Raw genomic sequence first — 20,726 nt, forward strand, 5'->3', positions numbered from 1 at the left:
TGGTGTTGGCGTTAAATGAATCTTCTTGTTACTATCAAAATTCTTTTAGAATCTAGTTGAGATCTTGATCTCTATACGAACTTTTCATTTCAAAATGAACCGCTGTATTATGTGCAACCGAGTGTTCGGCCCAAAGCCCGAAAATGCCAAGCAAAAGTGTTCTTTAACCCGTTTCTTTAGCTACCAACCCGGTGGAGCGTTGGGAATGGTAGTTCATGAACTGATCACCGAATGTACAGGCGTCAATTTGGACCCATCGAAGACGCCACAGAAGGCTACAAAACGTAAACAAACACAACAATACACATGTTTAATGTGTGCTCAAGCTATGTTACATGTTAAAGTCCAACGTAACCAATTGCTGGTAGCTAAGGAAAAACTCACTGATCTGATAAGTAGGCAAGGTAAAGATGCACTTTAGAAATAAACAAAAACATGATTATGATTTATTTTATTTTTATGAATGGTTAGTTTAGACGTAGTTGTAGTTGCGTTTAACTCGATGGGCGGCCGTAAGAAGGGTGTTTATTTCTTTCCTCGCAACTTATTAAGGAAAGGTTTCCGTAAGGCGCCACCACTTATTCATTCGAAATAAAATAATATAGTATCTAATTTACCTGATTGATATATCCCTTTTTGTAAAAATGAGTGAAAAAGTGGTGGCGCCATACGGAAAGTTATCCCTTATTAATATTAGACAGCCCAAATTGAGCTCCAACTTTCTGTAGCTGTTACACAAGTAATTTGTATTCACTGGTTTGTTATTTTGTGCAAAATGTTGAGAAACAGAGGAGAAGACTGGTCTATTGACAATTTTTACCATTTTAAAAATTTTAGCATCGAATTCAAGTTCCGGTGCTAATTTACTGGAGTGTGAGTTCCAATCCCGGTCATGACACTTGTGTCCTTGAGCAAGATACTTTACTATAATTGCTTCTCTTTACCCAGGGGTATAAATGTGTACCTGCAAGGGTAGAGGTTGATATTGTGTATGAAAAGCCACAAGCGCCTTACAGGCAGCTCAGCCCCCCCTCAGGGCTGTATACTTCCTAACAACTGGAGAGATGAGAAACATTACAGGAACGTTATTGGCCCCATAACCAGGGCACTAATGTATAAAAGTGCAGTGATGCGCTATATTTAAAATTTGTTATTATTTGTTATTATAATAAGGGAATTAATATGTGGTGAAGAGGTTTTCAACTAGTGGTTTGAACTCGCGCCGAGGCCTGGGCTTGATAATTTTACCGAGACGAAGTCGAGGTAAATTATCAAGAACCAGGCCTCGGCGGGTTCAAACCACTAGTTGAAAACTGATTTAACACACTTTGATTCCCATTCATAAATACCTTTTCTGTCAAAAAACATCAACACTTCTTGGTCAAAAATTAAAATAAATGCAAAAAAATTATAATTGTTCAATGATTTTCTTCAACACAACACTCCTCCAGCTATGAAATGGTAAGGCCCTCGAGTAAACAACTCAGTTTTATAAGGAGATGCTGTGCGCGTCGCACGTATTACGTGATATGGCCGTGGCACAACTGTTTCAGCCATTGCTCTTGACCAACAGGAATGAAGAAACTGTCTTATAAGCGCAGGTGCAAACTAGACCCAGTGACTCACTGGGGCATGCTAGATTCCTTTTTAAAACAATTTGACATTATGACCGATAATGTCAAAATTTTGAATAAAGAATCTAGTGCCCCAGTCATTGGGTCTAGAGTAAAACTATCACCTAAATATTTTTCATCTCAGGAGATGAACTTTATTTTTATACTAAAAGTACAATGTAATCAGTAGTAGTTGACCTGCTGTAAACAGTATTTACGGGACTCTCCTGAAAATTTGCTCACTGATTTCCTTTTTTTGTCCTCAAAAACTTGACGACTAACGAAGCTAAAACTATTATTACAGGTAAATTAGATGTTACAATCATCTTCATTCACAGTGAGTATGTGTGCAGGTGAAACAAACAGTTTACCTAGAAAATGTTGATTTATTTCGATAAATATCGTTAATGGAGGGTTGGTTTACTTAATTTTTATTTGTGTGATATCTAGGGTTCGTGTGTTCAAAAATGGTTTCAAAAGTACCCCCGGAAAAACGGAAGCTTCCATGTACCGATGATCCTATTGCATTGGAGTTTCAGCATTTGAATCCTGATTATGAGCCGCCGAAAAAGAAAAAGGTAAAAGGATATTTAACGAAAACACTATTAACAATGGTAATTGTCACAGACCAGTCTTCTCACTTGGTGTATCTCAACAATGCATAAAATAGCGAACCTGTGGACATTTTGAATCAATTGGTCGAAGTTGGGAGAGAATAATGAAAGAAAAACACCCTTGTTGCACAAGTTGTGTGCTCACAGATGCGTGATTTCAAGACCTCAAAATCTAATTCTGAGGTCTCAAAATCAAATTCGTGAACAAAATTACTTCTTTCTCGAAAACCATGTTACTTCCGAGGGAGCCGTTTCTCACAATGCTTTGTACTATCAACCTCTCCCCACTTGTACCAAGTAAGGTTTTATGCTAACAATTAATTTGAGAAGTTACCAATAGTCTGGTCCACTGCCATTAATTCCCACCTCTTAATCTGGTAGCAATAAACACTGGTACTGCAGACTGCCAATAATAATAATAATAATAATAATTTGGGGGCTAATCATCCTTAGTCGCAGCTAAGAGCTGAATTGCGAAGGACGCGGCTACAACGTGTTCGAGAAGCAGGCATGCAAGGGCGCATTCAGCTGCCAGCCACATCAACCCATTATGACTACGGAGCACAGCCAAGATCGAAAGTGTTTGATTTTTTTCCTGAGGGAGGAAAACCGGATAGTCTGAAAAACCCTTGTGGCACCGCAGAGAACCAACGCAACAGAGTACCATACCACCCAGCTAGTATGCTTTGGGTTTATTCGGTCTGTACAGCTGGTGGTGTAAATCAAACAATCACATGACTTGAAAGGCTTGGATACTATTGGTAATTACTCACAATAATTGTCTAACATAAAAACTTACTTGGTAACGAGCAATGGAGTACACATGTAGCTATTGTGTAGCCCTGTTTCAGCCCCAGAAGTAGGTGGCAATGGCCCCTGGAAAAACAAAATTGTAGCCCACACCTTGAAGTGGCCTTCAGGCCCTGTGTGTCTGGCGACTTAAATAAAAAAAGTTTGAAACATTGTGAGGTGTGTCCAGTCCTAAGCTTTTAACCATAACTCTTGTTCTCATTTTGTTTTACATCTAGCACAATGCAGTAAAAAAGGGAACTATTTGGGAGTTTTGTGCCATTTTTGATGTCCAAACTTGAATTTGGAAGATTTGTCTTTTTAAAACATAATGAGATCAACAGAACTATAGCTGTTGCAAACTGCTTGCCAATTAAAGCCAGGTTCATTTAAAGGCGGTGGACACTATTGGTAATTACTCAGCATAAAACCGTACTTGGTAACGAGTAATAGGGAAAGGTTGATAGTATAAAACATTGTGAGAAACGGCTCCCCCTGAAGTGACGTAGTTTTCGAGAAAGAAGTAACTTTCCACAAATTTGATTTCGAAACCTGAAGTTTAGAATTTGAGGTCTCGAAATCAAGCATCTGAAAGCATGCTGAAAGCACACAACTTCGTGTGACAGGGGTGTTTTTTCTTTCATAGTTATCTCGCAACTCCGACGACCAATCAAGCTCAAATTTTCACAGGTTTGTTATTTTATGCAAATGTTGAGATACACGAAATTACAAGACTGGTCTTTGACAATTACCAATAATGTTCAGTGTCTTTAATACCTGCAAATGCAATGCTGATTTTGAAGAAGAAAAAAAATGCAAGGAACAACTCACACAAGTCACAAAGCACATCTCAACTCTTTCGAGTATTAACAGGAAGTATGAATGGGACTTTAGTGTCTTTTTTTCTCGAATGACAAGTCTGAGGTGGCCCAAAGGTGACAAATACCTTTTTGGAAACACTCCTGACTTGACTGTGTGCTATTATCTCTTAATAAACAGTCGCCATCCTACATTTATCTTACTTGGTGGCACGGTTGGCTTGTGCGTAAAGCGCTCGCCTCTCACCAAGGTGACCCAGGATCGATTCCCGGTCGGGGCTATACGTGAGTTGAGTTGTGCGTTGGTTCTCTGCTGTGCCACGAGGGTTTTCCAGACTATCCGGTTTCCCTCCCTCAGGAAAAAATCAAACACTTTCGATTTTGGCTGTGCTCCGTGGTCATAATGGGTTGATGTGGCTGGCAGCCGAATGCGCCCTTGCATGCCTGCTTCTCGAACACGTTGTAGCCGCGTCCTTCGCAATTCAGCTCTTAGCTGCAAGTAAGGACGATTGGCCCCCCAAATTATTATTACTTAAACTACAACTGCAACCACAACGCAGACAGTTTAGATCATCCACATTTTCCCATCGCGCCCAGAGCCCATGCTGCGTCATTTGCAGATTGCTCACTCTCCTGTTTTGGACGAAAAAGAATGGAACACTCTCCCGAATCACATCAAGGATGCTATTAAACAATATTCACATTTTCAAGAAACCCCTCAAATGGTTTTCTTTTTCGACAAGCGATCGTTAGGCCTATTAATTTTGTCCAGTGTCTTTGAATGACTTTGGTTGATTATGGTGCTGTATAAAACCCCTCTGATCGATTGATTGGTATAATCCCACGAGACATACACATGTACATGTACATGTACTAACATCACCTACAAGCTGTACCATTAAAGGAACATTACAGAATTGTTTTTTTCTAACAAATAAAGTTGCTGGAAGTGTACATGTAAGCACTTTATGTCATCCACCCTAAACATAAACTGACAAACCTGTCGAAACATAAACTGACAAACCTGTCGAAGTTTGAGATCGATCGGCCATTTACATGTAGGTCACGAGAGAATAGTGAAAAACCCATTAAAAACTTTGCATTGCGTTGATGCCAAAATAAAAATGAACAGGGGCCTACATGCTCACTGAGCGATAAACTCCAAACGCTAAGTTAGATTATTTATTTCTCATCAAATATGACATTTCAAACAGAAATATTTCGAGGGATGTTTTCTACTATCATCATGATTTAGACTGTGTCAGTTTTATGTAAATCTGTGATCGTCGCGTTTTTTTTTCTTACCAATTCTGTAACCTTCCTTTAACCGACATAAATTTGTTCATTATATACATTTTTCTTCTTTTTATTTGCAAAAACTATAGCCTGGGATCAAAGAGGCTACAATAAACAGGATACGAAATTCAAACTACAGACGCGCCTTCACTATGGTTTACAAGACAAACATGACAGCCAGAAAGCAGTTGCTAAGGGCCATTGTGTTGTTAGTCAGGGCTGAGATGCGTCAGTTCGTCAGGGTACCGCCAGCCATTTTGCTTGCAGACGCAACCGGGACTTTCCTATGGAACCCCATTCTCAGAGCATTCCAGACGAGTTTCCCAGTGCTATATGCTGCCTTGCAGGGAGCCCTGATTAAAAACAATAAGGATAATAGATTAAAGCTGTAAGTAAACTCATCTTTGCTTGCTAAATAGCAAAAACTATGGTTGGGGAGGTGGGGCACAAGACCTTCAGATCAACTTGTGATCTTGGCTTCAAAGTTAAAGATGCTATGTCAGATTTTACGTCCCAAACATTAAAAAATTTTTTTTTTTGAGTGAATGGTATTTCAAAGAGTATCACCCGCTCTAACGAAAAAAGTTTAACCTCTACTTTTAATGGTCAGGAACCATGAAAAAAAATTTAAAACATTTCTTGTAAAACACATAAGAATTGGTTGCGTGATATATTGTCGGGATCCCGACAAAAACTAATTTTGAGCACTTTATTTCACTGCTACTAATAATTGGCGGACTTTTTCGAGCAGTGACTTTCTTGACCCCCATCAAAACACCTATTGAATTTTAAATCAAAATTTTGGGGTCAAAAATCTGACATAGCATCTTTATAGATGACTGTATACATGTAGGTCGGAGGACACAAAACACAATGTCATCAGCTTTACATTAAATGAACATGTTGCCTTGGATGGGACGAGTTGGTCTTTGAAAAGCATATGGTTAGAAAGATTTTTTTTAAGTAGAATACAAATTTGCCTTGAAATTGCGCGGTTTTTCTTTTACTTTGTGAACTAACACCGTCCGCCATTTATGGGAGTAAACAATTTGGGTGGGTTCGATTAGCTTCCCCGGGTCGACCCTGATTTGCCCCTGGTACTTTCGAATAGCTTTGATGGCGTTCCAGGGGCTCCCTTTGATCAGCCCTAAGTGCTCTGCTTTGTGGAGCGGGTCAAATGGGGCTGGCCCGAGGTAATGTCTTCACCACGAGAGGGTGAGTGATCGTTCAGCTAGCTCATGGCAGGGGCCCACCTAGATGAGCACACTGGGGTCGACCCGGGGAAGCTAATCGTACGGACTCTCTGTTCAATTGAAATCTTTACCTGGACTGATTCTTGGTTATTGATTTGTTTGTAGGAGCAGCGATGGAGAGGGGATAGGTTGTCAAGTACCAGGACTGGGCGTTGTACTGTCATCATTGGTCAGGATGAGGGGTGGCAGACGCAACATTAAGCACAAAACAAGCAGGATAGCCATCCTACTAGGGCAGTATTTGGCGAAACATGGCACACGCTCTATGGTAAAAAATGATGGGCTGAGAAAACTTTTATTGTAGAGAAAACAAAATTGGTGTTACTTCACTACAATGTCCAACCGAAAAACGCACATACCACACAATTCTTAATTAGACTATGAAGATCAAAGTTAATAATACACAAAACATTGGGTTTCCAATACCACTGACATGCCAGCTAAAGTTTTCCTGAAAATACCAGCTGTACAAAAGACCCATGGACCCAATGTTAGCTAGGAAGATTCGACTTTTAATGTAAAAAAGTTGTCTTTGGAATGTACAGACCCATTTTGTTTGATGTTCGATCATGTCTTGTTTGTTAGTGTCAAATAAAAGCACACTTTACATCATTTTAAGGTTTGGGTACTTTTTGTCTGACACAAAACAGAACCCTCAACTGTACACAATTACACTAAACTTACACGGTTTAAAGATGATGATGGTAGAAAGCTTCCCTTAAAATATTTTCTACTGAGGTGCTTTAGTTGTTAGAGAAACGATTAGCTAAAACTTATTTGACATGTTCAAAGGATTTATGCAACACTTCCGAAAACATTGCTCTGTGATTTTCTCTTTTAATCTCTCAGTTCTGACGACTCATAAAATTGAATTTTCTATAGGTAAATTTGAGTACATATTTATTCACAGTGAGTTGGGATTAATTTCATGGCTGACAATTGGATCCACAAAAGTTACTTAGTTGCTTTACTAAATTTGATTGTTAGTAATTTCAATGTAGGTGAGCAGATGGCCATAAAGGTGATGAGCACTATTCAGTTTAAAACATATTTCAAACCAGTCATTTCTCGTCACAGAGAAATGAAGCGACCTTTAATATTTCTGTTTTTAGCATTTATGAGTGAAATAATCCCCTTAATGTGTGGTTTTTAACTCTTAATGTTTATTATTCAGGTCGTAAATGCTCTGAGTGGTTTTTGTGGACTTTGCCCGAACGCAGCAACCACACGACGTCTTTGTAGGAAGCATGGGTCAGACTACAACTACACCAACATCTTTACTAGGCAACCAGGATTAATGGAAATAAGTGATGAGGAGGGGAATGAGGAAGAAGAAAATGGGGAGACAAATGAGGAGGAAGAAAATGAGGAGCAAAGTGAGGAGGAAGAAGAAAATGAGCAAAGTGAGGAAGAAGAAAATGAGCAAAGTGAGGAAGAAGAAAATGACTCGGAGCAAAGTGAGGAGGAAGAAAAATGATGAGGACAGCGAGAAGGAAGAAAGTGACAATGAGGAACAAGTGAAGATGAGCAAAATAAAGAGGCAGAAAATGACAAGTGAAGAGGAGGAGTAAAGTGAAGATGAGCAAAGTGAGAGGGGACATATTATGATGAGCGAAGTGACAATGAGGACAAAAGTAAAGACGAGGAACAGCATAACAAGTGAAGTTGAGGAGCACAGTAAAGATGAGCAAAGACCCAAGTAGTCGAAGGAGGAACACAGTCAAGATGAGCAAAGTGACAGTGAGGACAAAGGTATGTATAGGCAAGAAACAAAGTGACGAGTGAAGAGGAGCATCTGTGAAGATGAGTAAAGGGCCAAGTTGCCAAGGAGGAACATAAGTCAAGATGAGCAAAGTGACAAGGAAGAACAAAGTGACAATTGAAGACGAGGAGCACTGTGAGGAGGGTAGACTTTTATAAAAGCTGCCACTAATTTGGTCATGTTCCTTTTATCAAACACCATCAATGGATGATAACATTTAATGTACCACAAGGAACCAGACTTTTTTCTCCTTCCAGCCTCGATTTTATATTGACTGGAATGAAAGAACATGAAGATGCCCTCCCCAAAAAAGGATTGAACAATTGGAGTACAAGCGCTATTAATTTGTCCAGTGGGTTGGAAAAGAAAAGTTACCACCCAAAAGCAACAGGGGTGGGTGTGTTTTGGGGACTATCGTTTGAAATTTTTTTAACGAATAATGAATAAAACTAACTGCCTGTTTGGATTTTATTTTTTACTCTTTGTTTATGCCTTGCATAAATGTAAATCGGTTCACAATTTTCTCATGACCCAGATGGCCGATCGATCTTCGATTTTGTTATATTGACCGGAATGAAAGAACATGAAGATGCCCTCCCCAAAAAGGATTTAACAAATTGAGTACAAGCGCTATATGTCCAAGCGCTATTTGTCCAGTGGGTTGAAAAAGAAAAGTTACCACCTCAAAGCAACAGGGGTGTGTGTGTTTTGGGGACCATTGTCTTGACATGTTTTTGATGAAAAATAAATAAAACTAATTGCCTGTTTGGATTTTATTTTTTACCTTTTTTTATGCGTTGCATAATAGTTAATCGGTTCACAATCTTAAACAGACTCGTCACTTTATGGATGGTGGATTACATAAAGTGCTTACAATGCCAGCAACTGTCTTGTTAGAAAAAAAACATTCTGTAATGTTGCTTCAATAATAAGGAGCTGATAATGTACATGTATTTATAATCTTGCTCGAACACAAAAATTATTATTAAAAAAATCACAATCTACTGCAAGTATTACTTTGTCACTTTCTGTTTTAATGGAAACTGTGGAACAGCATTTGCACAAAATTTAAAGCAGCTATGGTTGACCCAAAAATACAAACCTTCACTATATACACCACAGACAAAGTGCATTTAAATGAGGGCATTGAATTAATCATTGTATTATACATTTCAACTTGTCCCATGGTACATTTTACAAGTGTATTTGCTCAGTTCTGAAAATAAAGCTTTGAAAAGCGGGTAAAGTTCAGCATACATGTACAATAACAATATTGCTGTTCATGACTTGGCATAGAATTATTTAAATCGGCAATTTTTACATACCTGTACAAAATATTGAGTGTTTTGTTTTGGGCACATTGATGCAAATATCTAGTATGGTGATCATTGAATACAACTAAGACACTTTGTGTAGCCTAATCCGATTTATGTACAAGGGAAATCATCAGTTAGCTGCTTTTCCGACTAAAGGCCTGGGGCGGATTGCAATAAAACGGTCTTAGTCAGCAGTCTAAGACCAGTCAGTTATAACAGGCTATCTGCCTTAGACGGTCTTAGCTTAGTCAGTCATTAAGCCTATTGCAATAAGTCGGGTCTTAGGTAAGTCGGACGAAAAGTAACGCAATTTCTAGACAAATTTGTATTCTACTTTTAAAACATCTTTATACCAATGTATGCATTTTATAACAAATTATTACAAATGCTTTTTATTGACCCATCCGTCCGATCCAAGGAAGTGTGTTCCTTTAAACTCGCTTCCCAAAAAATGCATGCAGCCATGGAATGTTAATCCTGGTGAGAAAAGTTGCATCTGTAACATCCGTTTCAGACAGGCGCTCCGGAGGCGGGCCAAACCAAATAGATTAGGAACGACTCTGGGTCGACCCAATAAAATTTTGGTTTCATACCGGCGAACTTAACATAACATTCACATTAGGTTCAGCTCCAAACAAGAGCGATGTCTGAAACCACGGCGCTCCAGAGGTCTTTCGACTTCAGCGTGCAAGTCGCTCCTAACGGTTTCAGGCGTCAAACTTTTCATGTACTTAATTCAGATTTTGGTTCGGCATGACTTTGGAGGGCCTATCTGCAACGGGTGTGAGATTTTAAAAGTGGTTCTCTGAAAATTAATCTGGATATATCTCTTGATGGACCCTCCTCAATTCCTCATATCCTTTAATGAGTTATATTACAAATGACCAGTGAAAGGCCTTCCAGGGGTAAGTGCACCTAAATCTTGGTTATAGCAGCTCACATTAAAAATAGTCGCAATAAAACAGGCTTTCAAAGCAGTTACAGTATCATTTAAGGCAGTGGAGACTATTGGTGATTACTCAAAATAATTATTGCCATAAAACCTTTCTTGATAAAGACTAATGGGGAGAGGTTGATAGTATACAAATATTGACTGCTTCGAGTGCTATGGTTAAAACTATCACTCCCGAGGTGACCCCTCGGAGCGTTCTATTTTCCCGAGGCGAAGCCGAGGGAGTCATAGTTTTTAACCATTGCACGAGTAAAAGCAGTCAATATTTGTTTTATAACACCCCAAACATTTCTAAATACTGTACTATTATTATTAAGTTACAGACCTGAATGCTACAATCCACGGACGACGCGAATACAGATTGCAAACACTTTTACTTACTGTGTTGCATGTAGAGTCGTGCAATCCGAAATGGTTACAGACTATTAATTTATCATCCTCGTACACGCAACGGACGTCTGGGTACTGCACGCCGTGTGCTAGTCTTCGGACTAGCGCATGGCAAAACGATGCACTATCACACAGCCGTCGTCTAGCAAAACTAAGACATGTCATGTGACGCGCTCTAAATCAATGAGCAGGCAGAATACTTGCAAGGGGTGTTATAATATAAAACATTGTGAGAAACGGCTCCCTCTGAAGTGACGTAGTTTTCAAGAAAGAAGTAATTTTCAATGAATTTGATTTCGAGACCTCAAGTTTAGAATTTGAGGTCTCGAAATCAACCATATAAAAGCACACAGCTTCGTGTGACAAGGGTGTTTGTTTACTTCATTCATATCTCGCAACTTCGACGACCATTTGAGCTCAAATTTTCACAGGTTTGTTCCTTTATGCATATGTTTAGATACACCAAGTGAGAAGACTGGTCTTTGACAATTACCACAATTACCAATAGTGTCCACTGTCTTTAAGCAAATCATGTACATGTGTATCTCTTTATATAAAAAGCTAATTCTCATTGACAAGCATCTCATTAAAAACACATTAAAAGGGAAAGTTCTTACAGTAGACAGTGACACACACGAATGATTAATACAAGGAGATAAACAATACATGTATCGACAATGAGCAAGTTCAAGTGCCCACATCTTGTCGCCCACATTTGATCTGCCCTTGATTGAACACTGACCATCAACGTACATGCGCAGTGACTGACGTACTCACATTAACGGCTCGTTTGAAAGTCTAGTCAACCATCAGTTACACTCTAATGCCTATCCACATTTTTCGCTGAAGTGTCACTGGTTCCCTTCTACGCTTTACACATATTAGCGTGGGACCACAGAAGAAACCATGGGCCTGATGCTGGTTTCAAATGGTCGACAACAGTAGACGACAACAGTAGTCTACCAATGGCCGATCAGCCTGGGTATGAGTCACAATAGTCAATCTTAGTTAACCATAAACACACACTCGAACTTGCTCATTGAAACATCTTTTCAGATTTAAGCAGGCCTGAATAAAACTGCTGGTGAATTTCTCGGCACTGCTGTACACCTCAACTACTCTACAGTGTGTGTAAACAAATAACATGTATTTCTACCATGAACAGTTACAATTCTAACAATTTCTTGAGTTCTACATTCGACCAAATTTCATGAATTTACAAAAGGGAACCGTGACACCTTTTAGGCAAACATTTGCATGCGACACGAACCACAGAATTCTCGTCTCAGCCTTGTTGTAAACGTTAGTCTCTGTCACCAGAGTGGCTGCGACGAGGTGGGCTGTTGTGGTAGGAGACTGATCGGCTGGAGAGAAAAACACAAAACAAACAAGAAATTATCTAAATTATCCATATCCAATATGGTGAGCCATCACAGATCATAATGTTGAAAGTGAAGAGAAAAAATGTGTACATGTAGGCCTAACTGGTTAAAAATATTATTTTAATTTAAAAGTTCTTGATAAAGAAGCTGCCTAAAAAACAAACAAGATATATTACATGTACAGTAGATGGTAATTACATTAGGTAGGCCCATCTCGTTGTGTGGTGTGCCAAAATGTGTGATATAAATCAAACACACTGTTTAGGTAATGACAATTATTTTACTTATGATATACAAAACATTGCTTTCTGTGTGGCATAGACATCATACTGTCATGAAGGGCTGTACACTTTATCAACAAACGAAAAGCCACATTAGCAAAATCACAATGTACAAATAAAAATCTCCACTTACAATAACAACTCAATATATCAAATAAAATAAAGTAAAATGGTGAAAGGGGGTGCAGTAAGGTTGTAGGCTTTATGTGCAATTATTTAAAGGCAGTGGACACTGCGGTAACTACTCAAAATAATTATTAGCAAAAACCTTACTTGGTAACGAGTAATGGGGAGAGGTTGAGTGTAAAAAATTGTGAGAAACGGCTCCCTCTAAAGTAGAGTAGTTTTTGGGAAAGAATAACATTCCACAAATTTGATTTTTAGACCTCAGATTTAGAATTTGAGGTCCCGAAATCAAGCATCTGAAAGTACACAGCTTGTGTGACAAGGGTGATTTTTCTTTCATTATTATCTCGCAACTTTGATGACCGATTGAACTCAATTTTTCACAGGTTTGTTATTTTATGCATATGTTGAGATACACCAAGTGAGAAGACCGATATTTGAAAATGACCAATAGTGTCCAGTGTATTTAACACATTCCAAAAGCTTTGTTTTGTAAGGGCAGCAAGGGCACCAAGGCATTTCCTCCCTGGACCCCTATCCTGCCTATGGGGAAGGCACCAAGGTAATGGCCAGTTACAGGGGCAATGGAGTCGTGAATTTTTCACCTTTGAGATGTTTTCAGGAGTGTGAAATACCCACAACTTGTTGATACATCTAGAAATGACAAGTGACAACCAAAATGCTACCCATCATAATACCCAGTTGAAATAGAAATGTCAGAACATCATGTTATCAAAAACACTAGACCATGATACTTGCGGTTCTTAGGCTACGGCCTGCCACCACAGAGAGGCTCTTTTTCTGCAAAATTATTCTGAAGCTTAAATCCCCGAGACTGGTTAGAAGGTGGGACTGATAATAATAATATTGTCTCAAACAGCGCACACAAAGTACTAAGGCGCCAAGTATAAACAAGCTTTCAGAAAGATAAGTTATTGCAGTGATGAATTCTGAGACCCAACTATTTAGCACCTTATAAGGGTTTACAAGGTGCTACGGCGTATTCAGTAGCCACAGCCAGGAACACCCGCGCGAACCCCTTCTCTTTTCGATAAGTGCACTGTGTCTTTTACATGCGTTACACAACACATGGGACTAACGGCTTTGCGTCCCATCTGAAGGGCGAAGCAATGGTAAAGTGCTGGTGATTCGAACCCAGACTCTGCTGGTCAGAAACAGGATGGGTTGAGTTGAGGGTAAGGATGGGATATTAGGTGGAGTTGGTTACCTTCTGCTTCTAGAGCGGCTACGATGGATGCGACTTCGGCTGCGACTGCAGCTACGGCTCTTACGTCGACGAGGCGAGAACGAACGTCGGCGAGGCGAGAATGAACGTCGGCGAGGCGAGAAGGAACGAGATCGAGAACGACTTCTGGAAATAAAAGATACTAGAAATCAGTCACAGTGAAGTTGATAAATGGATTGAAACTTTCGTCATAATATACTTTACAGTGAGGAATAATCCTGGTCATACATGTGATAACTTTTCACAATTATAAAAAAAGGGATATAATGATTGATAACTTGGTTCACAGAATTGTTGTGACAAAGTTAATTCAACACACACATCATTGGTGCAGCCCAGGGGCTTTTTAAGGCCTTTATAGAACTGCTCAGAATAATATGTTGAATCCATACTACACTGTACATTGTAAGCAAAATTAAGCAGGGGACCACTTGCATCCAATTGATACTCCATGGTACTTTGGCTGGTAACAAATTTTTAACTGAGAAAATGTGTCTGTGCTTAGCAGTTTTATTCATACATGAAAACATACAAACTCCTTAAATGCTTATTGTGTAGTTGTTACAACCACATTCGGTAAAGAAAGATGCATTCTAATCTTGGTTATAAAAAAAATTAAAACTGTTATTTTGCTTTTTGTAACCTGGGCCCTAGAGCTGTGTCAGGTTCGAGGTTCACTTAGCTTTTTGGCATCAATAAAGAAATGACATTTTAGTACACATAACTTCCCTTTCCTGCATTACACGTTTGGTTATTGTGTACTTGCAATGGTTAAGGATAGCAATTGAAAACAGATTGAGGTAGTCATGTGTGAAATGTTGATGCACATGTACAGTATGACAAATCAAAACAAAAATAAAAGACACCACAAAAAACAAAAAACAACTTTACACGCAATGAAAGATGCACAAATTGAGCTCTAGTCTGAAGGCTACTGCACAATGACATAAATTTGGTGTCCTTTGATAATTACAACTTGACAGTAACTTACAATAGGGTTAAAATGTAGCCTTTTTATCTGTAAACCAGTAAACACTGGTGGCTTTTTAAAACCGCAAAACTTGAAACAAACCAGAAAGTAGTTGACTGGTTTTGTTTTATTGTTTTGTTTGCGAGGTCAACAGCAGGTGCAAGTTGTAAGACCTGGACATTCCATTGTGTAGCATGTAGTACAAAGAGGGAGATAAGGGTACTGGAAATCTTGCACCAAATCTCCCTTTTCCGGGGCTATCAGGTAATCCCCGATTTCAGATCTTTGTCCTTGTGAAGCAAAGATTAGGAAAGACTGACAGGCTGCTACCATCGTCTATTTAGTATTAGTGTATTCCGCCTTTATGAAAGGTAATTCTGAGATTCCAGCAAAGCTCAGCTGATTATTCGCAATGGCCGGCTTACAGCCAAGGCTTGGCCAATTCATGGTAAACCCATTCTAAATTTTCTCGAAAGATCCCAGAACGTTTTTGTCTTTACTTTGTTTAGTCATGATCTCATTGTGACACCAATATTCCAATATTCTAAAAACATTTGTCCCCTCTATGATCAAGTGCGAACATTTAAAAAACTGCCACTAAGCGTTTTTTAAAAGGCAACAAGATATTATTGAAGACACACAAAATTCAAATAAATCATAGCTGCTTATCTCCAACACAAAACGCTTTCAATTCCACCAAGACTACATGTAGTTTTGTCTGCCTCAGTGCAAGGAGTGGCCGATTTGGCTACATGCAAAACTGCACCGAGCCAGTTGTTGCTAAAACTAAGAAAGAATTTTAGATGAAGAAACACCAGGAAGAGAAAAATTCTTTTTTGTTAAGAAACAAATGAGATTGAAAAGTAATTTAAAAAAAAAACATGAAACAGACATTTATACAAAGATGTCATTTGTTAATTATCTACAAAAAATGATACTAAAAAAACACACTTTTTTTTACTTTGACTTTTCTTCAAAACGGAGTTTGTTGATTGGTGGGAATTGAGGTATGAATTCTCTTCACTGATGTTGGTTACTGCTGTGAAGAAAGTTCATGTGTTGGTCATGTGGATGTGTCATGTTTACCACATGTTGGTCACATGATGGTCACATGATGGTCACATGTTGGTGTCATGGTGGTCATGTGTTCAGGTTGTTGGTCGAGCTAGCTAGCTGTATTTTAGAGTTGTCTAGCTGCTCTGGGCCCCGGTGGGGGTATATAGCTGTCTAGCTGGTTTTAGCTGACTAGCTGGTTTAGAGTTGTCTAGTCGTCTTTTAGCTGACTAGATGGGCCAGCTGGCTTAGGTTGGGTGTTGGTGGTGGTGGTGATGGGGGCTCCTGTAAGAGGGTTGAGTGTGAACAAAGTGTCAATAGAGTCAAACTGTGCAAATAAATAGCTCAACTACTTTAACCTCTTTGGAAATTGTAGACTCAGTTTGATGCACCATGAGCCAATCTCCAATCTCATTAAAAGCTTAGTGCCTCCTGACTAGGCTTTATCTGGGTAAGGTTTCATAAAAAAAATGTGCATTGCTTGCATTTTGCTTCTACAAGAGCAGGCCTTGAACGTTGGTCTTTAAAGGGTTTGGGTGCTTTTTTTCAGGACACAAAAACAAAATGTCCACAGTTCCACCTTGCTTACATTGTACATACACGGTTTAAAGAGAATGAAAATAGAAAGCTTCCCTTAAAATATCACTTACTGAGGCACTGTAGTTTTTAAGAAATGAGTAAAACAAGTCACAAAAACAATTTTGGTCTCAGGAGACTGTAATTGTTAGTAGCATGTAAAAAGCTTTTTTCGTAACATTGTTTTAGTAATTCTCAAAAAACTACAGCACCTCAGCATGTAATATTTTAAGGGAAGCCTTCTTATATCATTATCTTCAAACAATGTAAGTTTAATGAAAATTTGTGGACAATGTTTTTTTTGTGTTTAAAAAAGTACCTCCAATCTTTAAGGGACACAGCGATGTTCCTCTGGTTACTAGAGGAACAATGCTGTACCCCTAGACTAGTAAGAGAAAATTTGAGGAGGAAAATACAAAACAAATTTTGGAACTTTGCACCACAGCAGAAGCACAGGGCAACACAGCAATGGCTGTGGGTGGCATGGGTGTATTAGAGGGCTGCAAGAGTAAAACTGATCCACCAAATGGAATTCCATTACTACACTTATCAGGCATGACAAATTAGTCCTTGGGAAAAAAACATGAAAATTTTATCACTGCAAAGCGTGACCTACATTGTATGGTGTAAGCTGTTTTGTCAAGCTTGTTAATCACAATTTTGTTTGGGCTCTATTACATGTACACGTACAGTGTACCGGTACTACCTTTTTTGAAAGTGCAAGGGCACCAAGTCAAATCTTCTCTTTGGTAAAGGGCACAATTTTTGTTAATTTCTACTGTAGCATTTCAAGGGCACCAAGGCAATCGCCTCTGTGCCTCCAGGAAGTATAGTTTACCCTCGTAAAAAAAGTAGGAAAGTACATTATACAAGGGCTGACCTACATGTACATGTACATAGGCCCACAGGATATTGTTTTTTATCTTCCAGTACGCGCTTATCCACCATTCAGAAGCTAGAACTGCTAGGGGGATATAAACATTTATCTTCCAGTACGCGCTAATCCACCAATCAGAAGCTCGAACTACTAGGGGGATAAAAACATATATGGTACGACCTCTGTTTTATATCCTACTTCCTCTGTTTTTATTACACAGTGCGTATTGTGAAATGTCATTTTGTCACGCTCCGTATACGGACAGTGAAAACATTACATTCTAAACTTTATGCGCGTGAAATAGCGCCCTGAAATTTTTAATTTTGCGCTTTGCAAGTGAGACTGGAAGATAAAATCGTTATCACACGCGCGCTCGTGAAATACAAAAAAATCTAGCGCGTCTGTGTCCTCCTTTGATATGGGACGCAGAAGCGCTATGTTTTTTCGTATTCCACTCGCGCTTGTGTGATAACTTATAATAGACTTTTTAGACATGATATTTGGCCCCCAAGAAAAAGTAGGAACATTTGATCGAGTACAAGGGCTGCCCAATACATATGTGTTCACATGGTACATGTACGGGCTTTATTACACTTTTCAGGCTATTTCAGCCAAATGCTGTCAATTGACAGCTTGTATTTTTGTTTGGGGTTTTCTTTTCTTTCTAATGGGCTATGAAATTTGAGAAGACAGATCCTTCTGAATTTTTTTTTTTTTGATCAGGGATCAGGAAGCTCACCTAGATCGAGATCTGCGCTGACGACGTCGATTGTGGTAGCAGTCCCGTGCGAAGTGACCCCTTTCTCCACACTCATAGCATTTCTCATCGGGTGGGAAGCGACGACCCCCGCCCCCACCCCCTCCCCCACGACCGCGGCGTGTCTCCCCCGACGACATCTCTACAGCGATTCTTCGACCACAAATATGACTGTGTTTAAAGTAAAAGACAAGTTTAAATGCAGTTATTGTTGTTGTAAAATTTCATACAATAATAATAACAAACAGCATTAATAAAGCGCATTATGAATAACAGATTCCTTAATGTGCCCAACAATAGAAACAAAAGCTAAAACAATCAGAATATAGGCCCAGTACAGTACTATTTTATAAAATATACAAAAATTAAAATGGAAAAAAAAAACCCAGACTGTACATGTAATTAAACTGGTTCAAACAATCAACATTTAAGTGGTATCATTGGATATTCAGAGCTTGAGTTCACAAAGACTAAGATTGATCTTCAGCCATAGCATGAAAGAAGTTCATCAGGCTGGTAAAATATCAACTTATTAAATGAATTTTCTATGAAACACTCGTTATGAGGACGACTAGTGAAACTAGTCGAAACGTAAAGTAAAATTGTGTGAGTTTTGGCTGTGTTTCATCAAAAATTTATTTAAAAAGTTAAGTTGTAGCATTGGTTGCCTAGAGTCTTGACCTTGGTGACTGACCCCTCAAATGTTTCCCATAGACTTGGAAGATTTTACAATGTAAGTGCCCTTTGCACTGCAATTGAAAATGTCCTCCCGAAGATGAAGTTCCAGGCCTGCAACTCATAAGTAATGAATCCAAGTACTTTGGGAAGTAAAGTGTTACATGTAGTGACAAACCTTTTCTTGAACACCAAGACATCACTCAAAAATAAGAATTTGAAATTAGTATACAATATGTGTTGGACACCATGGTGTCCAAGTGAACCTACATGTAGCCCAATCAAGTCAACACGTGTCCAAACTAAAAAATATCACAGGAATATATACACCGCTTGTATGGCTTCGGAGTGGCAACCTAAAAGTAAAAATATGACAAAATAGGAAGGTGCTAACCCAAGGCTTTGTATGTATATAGCTCAGTTGGTAGAGCACCAGCATGTTATTTTGCATAATAAACATTGTCAAATCCCGCTCTCGAAAATTGTTTTTTTGCTTAACCCGAAATTATAAACTTAACATAAGTTAAGCTCATTACCGGTTGTCCATGCCATCCACAGCGTCATGAGCATCACGGCGGTTTGCAAACTCCACAAAGGCAAAACCTGGAGGATTCCTGGCGACCCAGACATTGGTCAGTTCACCATAGGCACTGAAGGCATCTTCTAATTCATGACGACTGGCACCCGGCCCGAGGTTACCAACATACACCTTGCAATCGATAGATCTACTGAAGCGTGACATTTTACTTCAGAAAGGGTGGACCTATAGTTTGATTTACAAACGAAAAAGGAAAAAGGAAAAAGGAAAAAGGAAAAAGATGCAAAATTATGTTTTTGTAGGTGTGGTCCAGCGTACATGTAGCTCTAGTCCTTAAAGACACTGGACACTATTGGTAAATTTGTCAAAGACTAGTCTTCACAGTTGGTGCTTCCTAACTCTTCGGCCTGTGGGGCCGTCCGGAGGAGGGTTAAGTTATCGCAACTAGTGTTGGACCAGATTGACATTTGCCGCTCAAAAGAATCTCGTAACCCTCCGGCCTGGCGACCATCGGGAGGAGGGTTATGTACGTTATCGCAACTATATTTTTATTAGGGGGCGCACTAAATACCGACAACTCACGACCTCACAACAATATTTAAATGCACTTTAACAGAACATTCGAACACAATTCAACCGTTTAATATGTGCACAAGAGTCATTTGCATCTAAATCACCTTCAAACTGTATTTAACCAAAATTATTTTTAACTGTAAAAAAGGTGTTTTTTTACCCCGAATTTAGTAACGAACGGAAACATTTTCGCCATGTTGTCTTTCGATGACTTGGACGATTCTATTACACCGCAGGGGGCGTGGTAATTTCTGAGGGCTAAGTTTTATTTTTCCGTTTTGGTTTTAGCTGCTGATTTTTTCTTTCTTGTTAGTAGTATTAAAGGGAAGGTACACGTTTGGTAATTACATGTAGGCCTACTCAAAACAAATATTAACTTAAAAACTTACTTGGTAACGAGCATTGTAGAGCTGTTGAAAGTATAAAACATTGTGAGAAACAGCTCCCTCTGAAGTAGCATAGATTTTGAGAAAGAGGTAAATTCTCACTAAAATAATAAAAGACTTCTAGCCAGTCTTTATTCCTATCTGAAAGCACACAAATTCGTCCAACAAGAGTGTTTTTTCTCTCATCATTTTCTCGCAACTTCGATGACCAATTTAGCTCAAATTTTCACAGGCTTGTTATTTCATGCTTATGTTGGGATACACTAAGTGAGAAGATTGGTCTTTGACAATTACCAAACTTGTACCTTCCCTTTAACTAAGCTGCCACTCTGGAATTTGAAGTTTAAAGTGGAAACTTGAAGGCAGTGGACACTATTGGTAATTACTCAAAATATTTATTGGCATAAAACCTTTCTTGGTGACGAGTAATGGGGAGAGGTAGATGGTATAAAACATTGTGAGAAACGGCTCCATCTGAAGTGC

General features: G+C 39.0%; 2 protein-coding genes across 4 annotated transcripts in view; one reads left to right on the forward strand and one right to left on the reverse strand.

Annotated features, from left to right (window-relative positions):
- LOC139946998 (uncharacterized) lies at positions 1-9,745 on the forward strand. The gene is made up of 5 exons (XM_071944807.1): positions 1-404; positions 2,064-2,191; positions 5,220-5,518; positions 6,489-6,651; positions 7,558-9,745. Exons 1-5 carry the CDS (start codon positions 95-97, stop codon positions 7,858-7,860), a joined length of 1,203 nt encoding a protein of 400 aa, XP_071800908.1. The 5' UTR covers positions 1-94; the 3' UTR covers positions 7,861-9,745.
- LOC139947000 (serine/arginine-rich splicing factor 7-like) overlaps positions 9,159-20,726 on the reverse strand; it is a 27,407-nt gene continuing 15,839 nt past the window's right edge. For 2 of the 3 annotated variants that reach the window (XM_071944810.1, XM_071944809.1), the window contains 4 exons: positions 19,283-19,509; positions 18,054-18,242; positions 13,821-13,964; positions 9,159-12,167 (listed from right to left, as the gene is read on the reverse strand). In XM_071944810.1, the coding sequence (XP_071800911.1) occupies positions 12,107-12,167; positions 13,821-13,964; positions 18,054-18,242; positions 19,283-19,488 (600 nt within the window). In that variant the 5' untranslated portion in view covers positions 19,489-19,509 and the 3' untranslated portion in view covers positions 9,159-12,106. The remainder of the gene's footprint in view (positions 12,168-13,820; positions 13,965-18,053; positions 18,243-19,282; positions 19,510-20,726) is intronic. The other variant, XM_071944811.1, reaches the window with a different exon arrangement.

Source organism: Asterias amurensis, chromosome 14 (genome assembly GCF_032118995.1).
Source record: "Asterias amurensis chromosome 14, ASM3211899v1".
Lineage (NCBI taxonomy): Eukaryota > Metazoa > Echinodermata > Asteroidea > Forcipulatida > Asteriidae > Asterias > Asterias amurensis.